Source organism: Lonchura striata, chromosome 12 (genome assembly GCF_046129695.1).
Source record: "Lonchura striata isolate bLonStr1 chromosome 12, bLonStr1.mat, whole genome shotgun sequence".
Taxonomy (NCBI): Eukaryota; Metazoa; Chordata; class Aves; order Passeriformes; family Estrildidae; genus Lonchura; species Lonchura striata.
Genome location: NC_134614.1, coordinates 14817137 through 14834187, shown reverse-complemented (window position 1 = coordinate 14834187; position 17051 = coordinate 14817137). Strand labels below are relative to the sequence as shown.

General features: G+C 42.6%; 1 protein-coding gene across 9 annotated transcripts in view; it reads right to left on the bottom strand.

Moving 5' to 3' along the window:
* SLC6A6 (solute carrier family 6 member 6) overlaps positions 1-17051 on the bottom strand; it is a 93468-nt gene that overhangs the window by 29228 nt on the left and 47189 nt on the right. For all 9 annotated transcript variants that reach the window (XM_021531683.3, XM_021531674.3, XM_021531631.3 and 6 more), the window contains 3 exons: positions 4642-4881; positions 3918-4052; positions 1505-1739 (listed from right to left, as the gene is read on the bottom strand). In XM_021531683.3, coding sequence (XP_021387358.1) covers positions 1505-1739; positions 3918-4052; positions 4642-4870 — 599 coding nt within the window. In that variant the 5' untranslated portion in view covers positions 4871-4881. The remainder of the gene's footprint in view (positions 1-1504; positions 1740-3917; positions 4053-4641; positions 4882-17051) is intronic.

Sequence of the window (17051 nt, the reverse complement as noted above, 5' to 3'; positions counted from 1 at the left end):
CAGAAGCAATGATGAACACAGTGGGAGACTTTGGAAGTCTGGAGGAGCAACTATTACAGGGGCAGCATGTGGACCTCTGCTTCCTTAGGGGACCTTGGGAAGACCTTGGAACAAATGACCAAACCAGCCACTCATTTGGATTCAAGGCTTTCAGACCGAAGCCATTGTGGCTTCATGTCCAAAGGAGTGAGAGCTGCTTCCCCTCCTACTGCAACTTGCCTCTCAGTTCCCACAAAATATCCCAAGGTACCACTTAACAATCGTTTTCCAACTTCCTCCATATTTACAAGGGAGGAAATCACCTGGGAAAGCAGCTGCCCCTCAACATGGAAACACAGAGCTCATGGTGAAAATGCTGCTCTCAGAGCCTGCACCCTGTCTCTCACACCAGCCACCAGAGCCTTTTGACAAACTACCAATCCCAGATTCAATCTGCCCCTTTATATTTTGGCTCTCGTGTTACAAATTTTAGCACAGCTCCTAAGACTATTTTTTCCTAAACCTCATGCATGCCAAACATCTTCAGCATGAACATGATTCCTGCTGGGGCTTTGGCTGATGCTTATTTTTAAAAATAGAGAAGTGGGTACAAGTTGACCAGAGATGAAACTGCACTTTAAACATGCTGAAAAAGCTAAGCTGGGCCAGAAACTGATTCTATCTGTAAGTGACTATCTGAGCAAGCAAGCAAAAAAATTATTAATGAACTATTTGAAGATACTTTGGATTTAAGTTTCCCTACAGGTGTCTTCCTCTGCTGCTATGTTTTGACACTTATATAAACACACAGAGTTTTGAGGTCATGCCTGTTCAGAGATCACGTTATGCAATATGATTTAAAACTTGAAAAATAACAGAGAAATGAGAATAAGAAGCTTATGACTGATGAAATTCAGGCATCTGGCAAAACAGTCTCCTCAGAGACTGCAAAAAAAAAAGTTGCAACAGAGGTGACCTGAGAAACCTGGAACACAGGACAACATTCACCACCTCTGTCAGATTTATTACTGAGGTCAAAACCTTACATTGTCGTCAGCCTGAAGAGAGATGTGCTATAGCTTCACAAAGTGTACTTCAAATGCTAACAGCTGGGGAAGAGATAACCACAAAGGTGATGATTTGTCACTGTTTTCACTGTAAATCCCTGCTATCAGGGCATCTGCAGTGACTTGTTTGTGTTCTCCTGCCACGCTCAAGAGAATCCAGCCAAGAAGGAAATAAGTTTTCTTCCAAAGAAGAAACTGTACTGGGCTTTTAAAGCTCTCTGTATAGTCTAGGATAAATACACTTACACATCTATCACCTGCCTCCACCACTCCCAGACTTACCAGTCTGTCTCAAGATAGGTGAGAACCAGTAGCAAACACTGGTCAAAAAACTGACACCCAGATCAATTTTCTTTTCCTATCTAATGCTCCCCATTGGGCTTCCATAAAATCTCAGGACTGACCTCTGGCATGCCACCGAGAGTTGTCAGAAGATACCGAGAAGAGGGGGTACTTACTCCCAAAATTCTGTGACAGGAGAGGTGAAGTTAGTGGCATTCAGTGATATCCAGAGTGTTTTGTTCTTCCTGAGAGTGTCTTCCACACAGGTCGGCGTGTTCCACTTCTGGTGGCAGTGTGCCCATGGCAGGACGCTCTGGAACGACTGGAACAGGTAGTAGAGTCCCCAGGCCAGGATCACAATGTAGTACACATTCAGAAGGGACACAATCACTATGGAAGCATAACCAATTCCTGGAAAGAAGGAGAGAGAAAAGAAAAACAAATGTGACAGCTGCTGCACCTTGTGATCTCCTGGGGCTGGTGCCATTCCCACTGTATTGTGGGCTTGTATCCTGCCCTGCCCTACTGCTGATGGAAACAGCTCAACCACACATAAGCACAGCCCTGCCACCATCTCTGGCACTCAGGGCTGAGTTTCTGGCTATGGTTTGCTGACACTGAGGGGAGGACTGCAGGAATCTTCTCAATTTAACACTAACCCAGCTATTTCAAGTTTTAGTAGAGGGAAGTCAAGGCATCAGGTTTTGCTTGTTGGCTGCACCATTGTCACCATTGAGTCAGGAACAAATGACACAGACTCAGATCAGAAAGCTAGAGGCAAAAAGCCCCACATTTATTCTGGCCTCTTCTTTTAGACACTGGTCTGCTGCAGGTGGACCTGATTGATCATTTAATCACATTTCACATGAATGGCTAATTAAGAAGACACCCACTGGTCAACAACTTTATGAGAAAACAACTTGTTATAAATACCACCTGCAGATTGGTTACTATTTGATTATCATTTTCTATCTCCAGCTTCCTAAAGCTTCCCAGACTGATTAATGGGAAAACTTATTAAGCTTTCTCTCTCTCTGACCACACCATTTCGCTTCTTAGGTACCTTTGTGGGCAACCTCATTCTTGCCACACTGTCCCCCAAGCCAGCTTTCCTGGCAGCAGCTCAGCTGGACAGTGTCTGCACCAATCAGTTATCAACTGGCTGGACTCAGTCTGTGTGGGGGAAAAAAGACTTTTCTTGAATCAGTTAAAAAGAAATCTGTGTGAAAGTGGTGGTTTCTGCCTCAATTTCACTTGTGCAAAGAAAGAATAGTATTTGTGGATCTTATGGTTACCTGGATCAATCTCTGCTTACACAGCCGGCCAGTTAGGAACCACAAGCAAAATAAAAATACTTCCTTGAAAAATGTAGAGCTGTCTCTTACAAGAACATGTGAGGCTCCCTTTAATATCACTCTGTGGATATCCCAGCACTTGGGATACCTGTCTCATATTTTTCAGTTTAAAACCTTGTTGCAGCAGCAGTCTTTATCACCAGAGACTATTTTCATGTCAGATGGAAACAAGCAGATCAAGTGCTATTTATTCTGTACATCTGCATTTCTTTCAGCATATACAGCTAGTCACATTAGCTACACTTTCTTTTTATGGATGCCTAGGAGATTGCTATCTAAACAAGGAACATTCCTTCTTCCTCCTCCTCCTCTTAAAAAAAAAAAAGTTTTCACAAAAGTGGGAGGAGGAGGAAGAAAATTAAGCTAAAGCAGCCCAATTACATCACCCTCAGCAGCATTTTGAGTACTAGGTGGGAGGGTGAGCCTCAGAGAAAACCCCCACTTCTGCCTAGGGTGACATCAGGGGAGAGAGATGCCTGGAACAGCAACAGTGGCAGAGCTAGAGACACGCCAGTGTGAAGTTCCCACTCTTTCCAAATGGGATTTGAACAGGGCCACATGTTTAGTGTAGTTATTTCAAATTATTCTGCCTGTGCTGTCCAGATGTAAAGGGCAATCTACACACAAGACAGGCATTCTCTGTTGTTTTTCTAACCCTTCAATTTTTCCTTCTCTTTAACTTCCAGAGCAGCCTTCACACTGTTCCTGTGAGCATTGAGCAGGCAATATTTGATAATATCAGACTAACATTTGCCAGGACCTGCTCAGTTATGACCAAAGCCCTGTTCTTGAATCCCACCAAAAAATGCTGTCCAGGTTTTGACTGCTTAAGTAGCAGATGGATGATGCCAATGAGAAACTTTCACATGGAAGACAGATTTTGATTTCCAGACCAAAATAACATTTCAAAGATGGTTTCCTTAATGTCATCCAGCCTTTTAAGACAACACTTTCACTGATACCTGTAAACAAAATGTGCAATTGCCTTAAAAGGCATTATATGCAATTTCTTTCTTGGTTATTGGCAGTTTTGCCAGTTAACAAGCTGATAGCATCAAAATCAATACCTCATTTTGTCCTTCAGACTCTCTGACTTCTACCTTTCCAGGAACCAATATCATACCCTTAATTACTAGAGCAAACAGCTGAGTTAATGGACATGAGGGGAATGGTGCTGCTACATATGGTTTGCAGAGGGGTCTTTAGGCAGTAAAGCATAACAAGATGTACTGACCAGTGAAAATAGGGCAGATCTTTTCCCAGCATGTAATTCCACCTTCGGAGGTATACTGTCCTAGCACCACCTCCAGGAAAAACACGGGAAGACCTCCCCCAAACAGGAAAATGAAATAAGGTATAAGAAATGCACCTGTTGAGAAAATACAATAGTACATAATGAGATTAAATGACAGAACTTACACAAGATCATCAAAAAAGTGACAACAGGCAAATATAAACAAAGATATTTGATACTTTAATATCACTATGCAATAATCTTATTCTGGGGTATTTTTACTCATTTTTTCTGCTAAAAGGATGAGTATAGGCTGGAAAGGGCATTTTCTTACCTCTTTAAAATGAATATCTCCAATAACAATGGCAGATTGTTAGGCACACAATACTTTGACAAGGCTCAAACTGCTCTTATTCTGAAATCCCCTGAAATCCTAATGGTCTATATTAATAGCATATCTTTTAGTTAAAACTCAGACTCAGTTGTAGCAGAAGTAAAAGAGCAGGAAAGGCCCAACAGCACAACATTTGAAATTTCTGGATTTTTTTCCCCTAATAAAATTTTAATAAAATCTATTCAGTGACGAAACAATCTCTCCTGAAGACTGGTGAGGGAGGCAGAAAACACAGGGATGAACAGGTTTCTTAAAAACTGGATGAAAGCACTGAAAAGTAGCGAGCATAGGGCAGACAGAGCGATTCCCGAGCGTGGAATGAAGACTCACCTCCGCCGTTTTTGTAGCAGAGATACGGGAACCGCCAGACGTTGCCTAAACCAATGAATCCCCCCGCCACGGACAGCAGGAAGTCGATCTTGCTCGCCCACTTCTCCCGCTGGGGTGGCTTTCCCTCAGCCTCATCCTCAGGCCGTGTCCCCGGGCTCTTGCCAGGGGAAGGTTTGAGGATGTCCTTGTGGAAATCTTTCAAGCACTGAAGCTTTTCCTTTGTTGCCATATTTCTGCTTTCTACACAGAAAAAGAAAAAAGAGTAAAGAGGGGTTTACTAAACAGTCTTCTCCAGATGAGCTCTCTGCAAGAAATGCTTAGCCAAACTCATTCCGTACAAAACAGTGTTGTTTATTAAGCTGAATTAGGAAAATACTTCTGATGACTTCACTGACCAGGAGAGGCAAAGTCCCCCTGAGTGCGTGGTCACCTCAGTGCAGGCAGAGCAGCCAGGCAGCGTGAAGCCCTGGCACTGCTCGCCTGGCCTGCTGCCCGCAGGGAAGGGGCGCCCCAGCAGCGCTCCCCGTGCCGCCTCCGGCACGTGCTGCTCCCAACGCTGCTGCTGCCATGCCCAAAATAAAGCACAAACCACTGCATCTGGTTCCTTCTAAAACATTCGTGTGAAGTACAGAATAGTAAATCTCACCTTTCCAGATAAAAGCCGTTCTTCTACTCCCCAATAACTTGAGCGATCCTGTATTATTTATTGCCTGCAATTTCCATTCCCTGAAGTACTATAAACCTTTCAGAAAACTATACATTCATAAAAACTGCAATGGAAAGTCATTTGTTCTAATCAGCCTGCAGGAACTGAAGGAATCTTTTCAGTTTATTCCATTTTCATAACTGCACTGTTTTCCCTTGACATCAATAAAGGGACAAAAATAAGCCTTTATATTCAATTATTGTGAAATGCACACCTATGCAATGGATTAGTTTGCTGAGAATGATGGCTCCTTAGTTAATTAAAAAGTCAGTGGCATGAACCACATTAAATCATAGCTGGTTTAATAATTTATATATATATTATATATTATCAAAATCATAGACATTCAAAAATAATAGCAGAAAGAATTATTCTAGCAAGTGCCTTTTTAACTAGGATTTTCTAATGAAAACAATTCAGGAGTAACTCGTAGCTTTTATGTTAACTGAGATGTCAGGCATATGCGGCCAATTAAGTCTCCACATAACTCAAGTGACTTCAGCTGGATCCGACCAGTTATTTTTGCATAGCATGTTGACACTGAAATTTTCACCAGAACCAGGCAAACCAGCAAGTTTGTTCCAGATCACAACCACTCGCTACTTATACGTGTCATTATGAGTATAGTCATAAAAAATATCATGCTGCAGATTATCCTGTTTGATAGCTGCCAGCCTCCCCTGTACCTGCATAATGGTTTAGAACTCTAACCTGACTGAGCTCGTGGCAGTGACCCGAAGACTAAGTTGACATTAGCTCTGCAGGAAGTTTTTAATCCAAACATGATTTGAGATAGATATGCATCACTGTACCTGCAATGCTTTCCACTCACCACGGAAAGTTTCAGAGGGCTAACACTGCCACAAACCACAGCAGATCCACATCACCCCTCTGGCACACCGGTGGACTTTGCAAAGCAGGCACTGTGACAGCGGCTGCCTATCAGGCCATGATCTAAAAAGGGACTTTAATCTCCACAACGTTAATCATTATGACTTTCTACCGGTTTTTAAACAAGGCCACTGGTGAGTGCGCTGGGTGACACGAGCACTGCAATACCTCGTGATCAACAGCAGAGAGAGCTCACAGAAGGAGAAAGTGAATCGCAGGCTGATGGACCATCACCATGGTAGGGGGAAGAAGGCAGGATACATTCCACCAAAATATCTCCTGTTGGTCACTGTTAGATACATGGTATGAAATAAAGCAGTAATGGAATAAAAATGGTAGGGCCAGCTCTGTAACAGTCTTTAGGCACTTAGTTGCTTTTCGGCTAATTCACAGTAGCTAGCTTGAGTAGCATGAATGGAGAATAATGGAGGTGCCTCTAAAATGGATTCACAGCAGCCTTAACATCCCTGAGACATCTGCATCTCACACCATGCCCCAAACAGGCACCATCCTGCATAAACTCCTGGAGTCCTTTCTTGAGGGAGAAAAAAAATGGACGTAACTGCTTTTCTTCAAAGAGGTGGTTGTTGTCCTGCTCCCCCTGCAACAGCTACCAGGTATGGAGAAGGCCCATTTTTGCTTTCTTTTCCTATTTGTGCTCCTTGAATCCCTATCTTTCATCTTGCTGGAGCGTGTCATAACCATCAGGCAACAGGCTATTCTGGGCTGAGGAATGGAGGGCATTTGGATTGTCTCATGGAAGCTGTTCTTCACATGGGTTATTGAAACACTCATCAACAGAGTGTGGAAAGAGAGAGGCTCACACCCAGTGTTTAGGGTATGCTCTTTTTTCCATACAGTTTTTTGGTGAACCGGTGGGACAGCCATAAACCTGCTTAAGAGGGCACAGAGATATATAGATTTATAGACCCCTGCAGGATTAGGTTTGAAATAGAAGCTTAACTGCTCCCTGTGGAGACTGATACTGGAAATACCCCGAAACAGAACCTGGGAACACAGGCTCCCCTTATGTAAAAAAACTAAGGAGACCTGCAGCATTAGCCACCTCTAAGATTAAAAACTCTTCAGGATTGCAGTTTTTTGCAATCTACTTTTATCTCGTGACACAGAGTTCTTTATTTTTCTGCCAGCTCTAATCCTCTTGCCTGTGGATTTACTTTGACCCAGGTGTTAGTCAGTTCTGCCCAGAGTTTGGAAAGCTGACCAGTTGATTGCATTCTGCAAACCCCAACTCTCCGTGAGACAAGGTGATCACCCTATGGTTTGTCCCAATTAGCTGCACACAAAATGTGAAGTGGTGCCTTTCCAGACTCTTTCTTTGTAACTGAGTGGAACTGCATTATAAAAAGGGATTTCTAGTTTGTCTCAAGATACCCCAAATTAATGGCTGTGCTTGAAAACCTAATTACTAAGTTTAAATTATGCTTCAGCCTGAGCTGGAGTGTGATGACAGATCATGATCTCTCCCTTTGTCCATGAACCCTCAAAGTCGTGCTTGCTTTTGGGGTCATTTCACTGTATGGGTGGCAGGAGATGAGCCACCACAACTTTGCTGCAAGTCACCAGCTCTCAATAGAGGGGCACACTACCTATCCAAGGCTTGCACAAAATTAGTAACAGCCCAGCTTTATTGTGTACAGACTTGCTAAAATCCCAATTGTGTCTGGAGGACCGGCAGCTGTGGCTGGCAGGCACGTACGGTCCAGCAGTACCAGAGGAACTGCCCCTAAGAGGCCACCTGGGACTGTGCTCCCAGCCCATGTCACGTTCAAGGGATGTCAGATTTATCCCCCTTTGCTGCCAACCATTGGTGTCCACCCAGCCATTCCCAATTACAGGAACTGTCTACAAAGGCTGCAAGGGTGGGGGGTAAGGGCGATTCTCCCTGGTGAAGAAAAGCCAAGAAAAGTAAGTTTGTTTAGTGAAAGGCATTGTCTTTTTCCTTAATGGGGTTGGAGTTTCATTTCCTTTAGCTATGTCCCACTGGGTGAGGCTAAAATGGCTCTTAAGGGAAATAGTCTGACAGAGATGCTGAAACAATATGTTGTCACCGCCCAGGTCAGAACCAGAGAATAATAGGTTATTTTTACTGTATCACTTAGTGGGGATGGTATCCGAGATCTAAGTCCATCAGATTCCCCCAAGGAAATATATTGTGAAAAAATGCTCTTACAACCACATAGTCCAAAAGGAGTGATCCAAGTTTGAGGCATATGTCTGCCTCCTGGAGACCACGTCTGCCTTCCAGGAGCCACATCTGACTGTGAGAGTATCCCCTCCAGAAAGCTTCAGATGGCCCCAGAAAGCTTTGGCTTCATCTGATGAACTCAATATGGATAAATAAAAAGCATCAGTCAAGCCTGCTATTTATGGTGTGCCCCTAGGCTGAGCCCAGTCACACTGCAAGAGCCTGATCTGATAGCGAGGGGAGAAAAAATCCAGACTGGGGAAGGCCCAGAACTGCTCTGACATAGACTGGTACAAACCCTCATTAACTGAGGATGGAGTAATCAATTATCAAATCAATGCTGGCAAAACATTGAAAAATAGAACAAGGGATCAAGCATGGGCACTTTGCACTTCTCAAGTACCTGCTTGCTGGTGCAGCCAGGAGACCCTTCCACAGGAGAGTCTGTGCCTTGCACAAATTTCCTCAGGTAAAATACCCTGCAATAACCAGGCTCTCTTGCTGCCCCCCCATGACTGACCAATCTTTGATGCACAGGTGAAAATACTTCCATAAGAGGAGTGTTTTCACAGCCAGCTTGGCTTGGGCCATCTGTTGGGCTACAGCTATCAGATCTTCACATGTAGAGTCTGCACCTCAGATAACCCATACCCTTTAAAAAAATACTGGCATTGAAATGTAGTCCCTCGTAACATGCAAAAAAATGAGGGGTAGAGGAAGGGGGAGGTGCTGCACAGAGCGGGCAGTGATGCCCATGAGGGAAGGCTGCCAGCACAGCCAGGATCTGCTGGTTGTCAAAACAGACACAACTCCCAGTACTGTTGAACCACTGATTTTTTTTTTTACAGACAACACATTACACATCTGATTATAGATCAGATTACACATCTGAAAATACAGTGTATTCAGTTTTTGCTTTGGGATTACAGTAATGATCCGCTCCAAGCTTCTTACAGCTGAAGACAAGCGACCAAAGCACAGCAACGCCTTCCAGGAGGAGCCTCCAGGACAAGCACATCATGGATGCCACCTCATTTAATAGTCACTAAAAATCAAATCTTTCAAACAGTGCTTTTCCAAATGCTGATGGAAGTGGGAAAATCAAAGTCTGGCTGTAGACACAGATATGTGTTTGTAAATATTTACACATGCTAAAATACATGCCCTGTCTTGCATCTGAACACCAGAAACCACAGCAAAGCAGATACTTCTTTTCTGGCCAATGCATATAAACTTTGATTAAAGATTCAGCATGCTAAATTGTTGACTAGAGTGATAACTAAGTGGGTTTTTTCCTAGCTTCTTTCTGTTAGAAAACTAAAAGCAAATTACACATTCAGAGTGTCTTTCACCTTGATGGGAATGTTGCTTGAAGAATGACTGTATGGCTGTACCACTTTTATGGACTATTTTTGCAGTATGATGTGTATCATCATTACTTCTCCTTTCAATGACCCTTTTCTACTAAATTCGACCTGTGCAGACTGTATATCGTGAGCTTCTCAGTGTTCCCACATCCTTTTCTGCCTCAATGACTTTTGAAAGACATCAGTTTACCACATTATAATTAATTCTTCTAACCCTGTTTAAGCTCACTGCTTTTTTAGACATTGCCATCTCTCTTATTTTTCTGTCATTTATTTTGTATTCTGCAAATTGAAGTCAACATTCCTTTAAAAACTAAGCTTTCCTAGAACTGCCAATCTATTTGTGGGCTGGCTCTTTTAAAAAATTATTATTATTTTACATTCACATTCATGACTATTTCAAAATTAGATGCCCTGATTGCTGGATCAGAGCTGGTCTTCAAATAAGCAGCTTCTACTTTCATTGAGAGCAATGGAAAAACTGCTATTGATTTCAACAGTAGTAGGATCAGGTCCCAAATAAAACTGCATTTATTATGTTTGGCTCATTTCCTAGGATTACTTGGAACTTTGAAAGCTATAATTCTTGATGCTGACAGCTCTCCCTCCCTCCCAGGGCAGTGTGGTTAAGCCAATCGATACATGATTAAAATAAACAGCCCCTTGATCAAACTCATGGCTTTAGTGCAAGTCATTCAGATCTGGAGGAAAAAAAAAGCCTTTATGTCTGCCAGCCCTCAAGGTCCCACCAGTATCCAAGGAGCACCTGACTACACTTATTGTCCCTAATTCATATCCAAGTTCATTCTGCTTCATTGAACAAGATACCTACAGTTTCTGAAAAATAATACCACTCTCTTTCCTGCACACACTGCCTCTCTTCCTCCTAAAAAGTGCCTCTAAAAATTCCCTGAACTACAGCTCACTGTTCTGTCTTTAATGGACTCCTCTTTTTCTGTATACTTTTCCCTGGGTTTTGGTTGTTATTTAAACCCTAGAATCCATTTGTCCTTTCTTCTTAGTTTTTGCTCCAACTTTCTCCATCTCCCTTCTCACTTCTTCATAATTTCCTTTTCTTTCACTGTGATGCTTTTTTTAGTCTTCTAAGACTGACTGGAAAATCTGCTACTGAAAATTTTCTAGGAGGAAAATTAATTTCTTTATAAAGCTGAAGCCTACTCTGAAAGAAAAGCCCAGGGCTTAATGCAATTTCTTTTTCATCAGTTGTGGTCTGGACAAAAGGTATCTTTTTTCCCTACCTGCTTTTTTTTCTTGCTGCTGTTTCCATTCATGTTCTTCAAATGCTTCAAATAGGAACCATGTCACAGCACTGAGCTGTTATAAAATCCTACATCTTTGCTCAGATTTCAGCTGCAGAAACTCTGCAGTCACATAATACTCTAGATACTCATTTTGTTCTACTTATTTATGTCAAAGAACAAAGCAGTTACAACTAAACCTGGAACAGGAGGAAATTAAAAACTCCTTTTCTGTTGTGTGGGGTGGAAAGGAGGAAAATGAATACCCACAAATTCCAATGGATTTCAGAGGGAACATGACCCTGACCCTAAATAGAGGCTGAGGCAAAGATGATGCTTGTCAGCCTCAGAGATGGAGCCTGAGTCCCCAGGAGATGGCACAGGGCAGTCGTGGCTATCAGGGGAGGAGCATGGGATGCCGTGGAGGTCTGGCACACTGAGTCGCACTGGTTATACTGGAACTGTCCTACTGAAATCCCCGGTGGGATTTCAGTGTCTCCTGTATCCCAAGTGTCCTGCCTGGAGAGCCATGGTGCTCCTGCTCTGTCCCCTCCTCAGAGAAGCAAGCCCAGGGGTTGCTCTGGCAAAGACAACCAAGGGGAAGGAGCAAGGAGTTGGCAGAAACAGAGACTGAGGGGAAACTGCTCATCCTCACTGTGCTGGTAACTCTGTGCAGGAGAACAACCAGTTAAAACTTGGGTTTGCTCACGTGAAGCCAACTGCTGACCCAATTTAATGCCTCTGGTGTGCCAGCTCACAGCCTCCTGACTGTCAACAGGCTGGAAAGAAACACCAGCCTCCCACTGCCATCCCTGCCTGCTCCCTCTGCTCTAGCAGCTCCTCACTGGGTGACACCACCTCTTTGTCCTTATGAGAGGGCCCTTAACAAAATGCATTCTATCCATGTGGTGCAGCAAGCTGATGGCTTTCCAAGCACGATGGGCATTGTTGAAGAAGATTCAACAAGCTGTGCACATCCTCAACTCTTCTGTCTCCTTGTACCCTGAAGTTACACACCTTCAGGCCAAGGGAACAAGCACTGTCCTATTTTGCTTTCAATTCTGAAGCTCTGTGTCTGAATGGACTGCAATTCTCTATCAAGCCCTGGTGTCAATTAAGTAATTTCTATTGCCACAAATAAACCACAGCAAAATCAATTAAGGGATGTCTTTCATCCTGCTACAAAAAAAGGCAAACCCCCTAAAGCTCACAAAGCTTATGAACTCAAACAGTCAGTGGTGTACACTGTGCCTATTGAATTTTTTGCATGTGATTAATAGTGTATTGATCATATGTGACACTTCTGCAAGGCACTTGCAACACACGATAATGTCAGACAGCAATTTCCATGCTACAATAATGGAGCACTGCCCCTGTGCAGGGAAGATAAACAATAAAGTAGTCATTTAGTGAGGCAAATGTGCAATAAAATATATTAATTCATTATATCGAAGTAGTTTTTTCTTGGGGGTAAATAATTTCACCCTCACCTGTTTTTTCTTTCACACTAATTCTAAATTTGGCCTTAAATTAACTCAGTTTACCAATACTAATGTTCAGGGCTTTCTCACAATTGAGAAGTACTGTACTTTTTCATTATGTTTTCTAACTAAGTAAAAAACAGATGGATGTGTAAGATTACACATTTTTGGAAAAACTAGTGTCTTCTATACCCAGCAATGGCTTTGATCAGCTGTTGCCATACCTGCCTAGGCTACCTCCACACAAAGCCAGTTATGTTTTTACTGCCTCTAACCATTCATCTTGAACAATAACTGAGGACAGATTTTCATCCCACCTGTGGCAGCTGTACAAACATGTCATACTGTACCTTATTCCGAGAAATCTAGATCCCTGCACCATCAGTGGAAGGGAATAATCCTCTCTTCTCCTTTGTTCCTGTGCCCCATCTGCCCAACACCTGATTTTTTTTTTTTTCTAGAATACATTAATGGAAGGAAGAGTTGTGCAACAGGGCACTGTGGGTGGAAAGCAGCCAGCCAACCTGCACCAGGAAAACAGCTATTACAGGCACGCGATCCGCAGTGTTAGTCCCATTACAGGGCTATAAAATCTGAGCAGGTTACAAAGCCCTGAGGGCTGGGCCATGAGCACTAAAACTTAATGGTGAGAGCGAGCTACTTTTGATTTTAGCCTTGACTTCTCCTCCATGCTGGCAGTAAATATCAGCAAAAATATGACTCAGTGACAGAAATGAGCTGTAATCTGTTAAGAAGTGGAGTATCAACCCTTTGCTGATGAACCAGGGCACCCAGGTGACTGGGGTGCTCTGCCAGGGCACCTCAGCTCACAGGCCTTCAGCCACAGAAATTTCCTAAGCACCTTGAGGTTTAATTTACTACTGTTGTTTTCTTTTCTTCAAGCAAAAAAAAAAAAAACAAAACAAACAAACAAAAAAAAAAAAAAGGGGAACAAAAACTTTAGGCATATGAATTTTTGCACAGGAAATGAAATTGAAACCACTGACATGGCAGTGCAGCAGTGCGGGCGGGTCTGCAGGAGACATGCAAAAAGAAGAAGTAGCAAAGCTGATGCTCAGGGAGAGCACAACTTTGCAAAACAGATTGGTGAAACATAGACTTTCACACATAAAAAAAGTGAAGCTCTGTAGACACTATGATATTTATTTGCTTTCCTGCAGCTGGTGCCAGGTGCTGGCTTGCACAGCCAGACAATGACATGTTTTGTTTAATCCCAGAACAGCCTTGACTCTGTCTCCAGCTGCAGCCCCATCCTCTCAATTTCCCTGGCTGCCCAGAGCCACTCACTGTGCTCCTGGAGGGCATTTGGGAAGGAATACCACTATGTCCTACAGGCCTTGCAATGGGCATTATTAGATCAAAATAAATAAAGTTCTGAGTTGCAAATAAGACCTTTAGTACTGACCACTGAACCCCCGTGCTTTTAAATGCCATGTGATTCAGCCTGATTCCCAACCAGAGGTGTATTTTCAGTTCAGTTTTGCCATGGGTCTCTGACATTTGCTTTCAGAGACTGAGAGCTGTGCTCATTTTTATGTCAAGAGATATGAAAACCAAACAGTGCCAGAACAAATACTTCACTTTTCCAAGGAAACTAACACATAAACCACTTCTGCATACCACGGTCTGCAAAGTGCAGGGCACACACCAAACAGGAACAAAAGCTTGGGCCCATACCCTACTTGGACAAAAGCCCCACAGAATCCACTCTTGAACTGCTGCCTCCAAAGGGAATTGTATTAGAGCAAAGGCTGACTCCAACACAAGACACAAGTATCTGCAGTCCCACCTTCATACCAGGGTGAATCCCACAGGCTACAGACACTTGTTTACTTGTTTTTCTGTTGGCTTTTGCAGGTAAGCTTCCCCAAATACAGCATGACATTATGTGAACAGCCTATTTTTCTCCATCTCCTCTTACCTTTTCAAACAAATGCTAGCTGATGATTTCATTACAGGTTGCTTTTGTAGTCCTGGCCTGAGTACTATAAACTGAACTTACTCCTGTTACCAGCTGAGGATTTTTCTTAGTGCAATTTCATCTTTGCGGACACACTTAAATAGGATACCAATATGGCACACTAGTATATAAAGCTGTCTTCATCATGACTACAATTATATTTCACTACTTGGTTTTCTTATGCAAAAGTTAATAATGGACAAGTGGGAAATTATTTCAGTTCCACTATAAACAATAGGCACCTGAGAAGCAGCTGGGATAGCAACAAAAACACTTCACATGCAAACTAATGGTAGAAAGTGAGAGACTTATTTGGGTGACTTGTCTGAATTTTTGTAGGTGACCTTTACAAGAACTACATGAACTTGTGATAGCTTTACAGAAGGAGAAATCACCTAGGTGATCTAAAGTCAGATGTACTGCATGAAGTTCCACATTTGGATACTATCTGTCCATGAAATTTCACTTGTAACCTGTTGCTTGTGTACTGCACAAAGAGCAGTGGAGAAGGGCACTTCAACCCTACTGAGCAACAGTATCTTCCATTATTATATTCCCTCGACCTGGCACAAAACCCTTTTCCCACTTGAAAGAGCAGTACCCTGAATCATTTAAGCAGGATCTGTATGAGGTGAGAGTATTTATGTGGTTACAGAAAAGGGAGGGCAGCAATGAAAGCAAGTCTATCCTGTTAAATCTTGATTTTAGAATCCTGCCTTGCATAAAAGGGGACAACAAAAACTCTTGGTTGCTCATATTTAGTCCTTCTTGAATTCACTATGGTAGCCCCAGTTGTACACTTTACTTTTGATAGAACCTGATAGGAAACCAGGTGTTTACATAAGAAATATACTTCTTGTTGATAAAGTAGAGAGATGAAGGAAAAGCACCTTATCTTGTCAGACTTGAAAGAGAAACCCTATGAAATATTCCCATTTCTTTTTCCCACCAAGGGAGTTTCTGAAGGTTTTTGGGGTTTTTTTTAGTTTTTTTTTTTTGTTGTTTTTTTTTTGTTTTGTTTTTGTTTTTGTTTTTGGCCCTAGAATAGCTACAGCATTGTTTAAAATCCCCTAGGCTGATATGGTGAATCTGAGTGAGATCTTGCTTTCCCTCGGCACAATTAAAATAACATTGTTCTGACAAAGGGCGTTTTTTTGGCTAACATATGGGGTGACCATGAGAATTTGCTACCCGATGGAGCTCGCAGATGCCCTGTGCACGTCCCAGCTTTCTGGCAGACAGCTGCAGGGCTGGGAGGGCCTTGAGCTGAGGAGCAGATGCTCTGTGCAGCATTAACTCCCTGACGTGGTTACGGCTGCATGAGGAAACCAGCACGCAAGGGCCCAGCCAGGGCAGCTGGTGGCCCACTAAATCCTAAACACCCCAAAGACCTCTTCAAGGATGCTAGAGAATAAGATTTGTCACTGAAAAGGAAAAATAAGGTGATATTTACTTTTAAGTACTTATCATCCTGATAAAATTATGCTTCAAACTCTTCATTTGTTAGCTTCAATTGGAACTTACTGAAGATTTGAAGAGAGCTCAAGTGAAATCCTGTTACAAATTCCAAATAATTCAGAGATACCTAAATTTCACCTACTAATCTCATCTGAGGTCACCATTTACATCTTGATATTGTTCCCATGTTAGTAAAACCTCTGTCACCTCACTGCCCTTCAGGAGGTCGCTCCTGTTCTATGCAGGTATGAATGACAGGGAGTGAGGAGTTAATGACATGCACAGCACTATGGCTGAATCAGTACAGGAAGTTGGTGTTAAACAGAACCATAAAGTAATACAGGGTAGAAGGCATTTCTGGAGGTCACATAGCCCAGCCTCCTGCTCAAATATCAAATATCAAAATCAGACTGGCTTGCTGATGGCCAAGCTCTGGCCAAGTGTGGAGACTGTACAATCCCTGTGCAACTTGTCCCACTGCTTCACTCTGCTCAGGATGAACATTTATTCCATATAAACAATCTGAATGCCTCTATTGGACAAATAAAGAGGATGAGAAGGAAAACAGAGAGGAGGATTAATACAGAATGACAAGATGATACCAAATGGAAGGCTCACTCTTCACTCTTCTGGTACTGCACACATACAATACAAGCAGTTGGAAAACAAAAGTTACTGAGGGGGTCTGCGGTGAGCAGCAAATGGGTAAGCTCCAGGTTAAGTACAAAATAAGCAACAGTCCCTGGTGGCAGCATATCAGACAATACCCATTCTATTGTCAGAGTAAAACATATTCCTTTAAGAAAACCAAACAAAAAGCCCTACTGAGTGCTTCAATGCATGCCAAGCAATTACTGCTTTCCACAGTGTCCTGTGACTCACTGTGCCACAATGAACTGGCATATGGTGCTCATTCAGGGTATATAACTCACACATTAGCTCTGAAGAGCTAATAGTTACTTGGACTCTAGTTAATTTTGGGGGTTTTTAATTTCCCCACGGCAATGCAATAAATGTCATGCTTATTATTGTATTATTATTTTTAAAAGTGTTTTTAG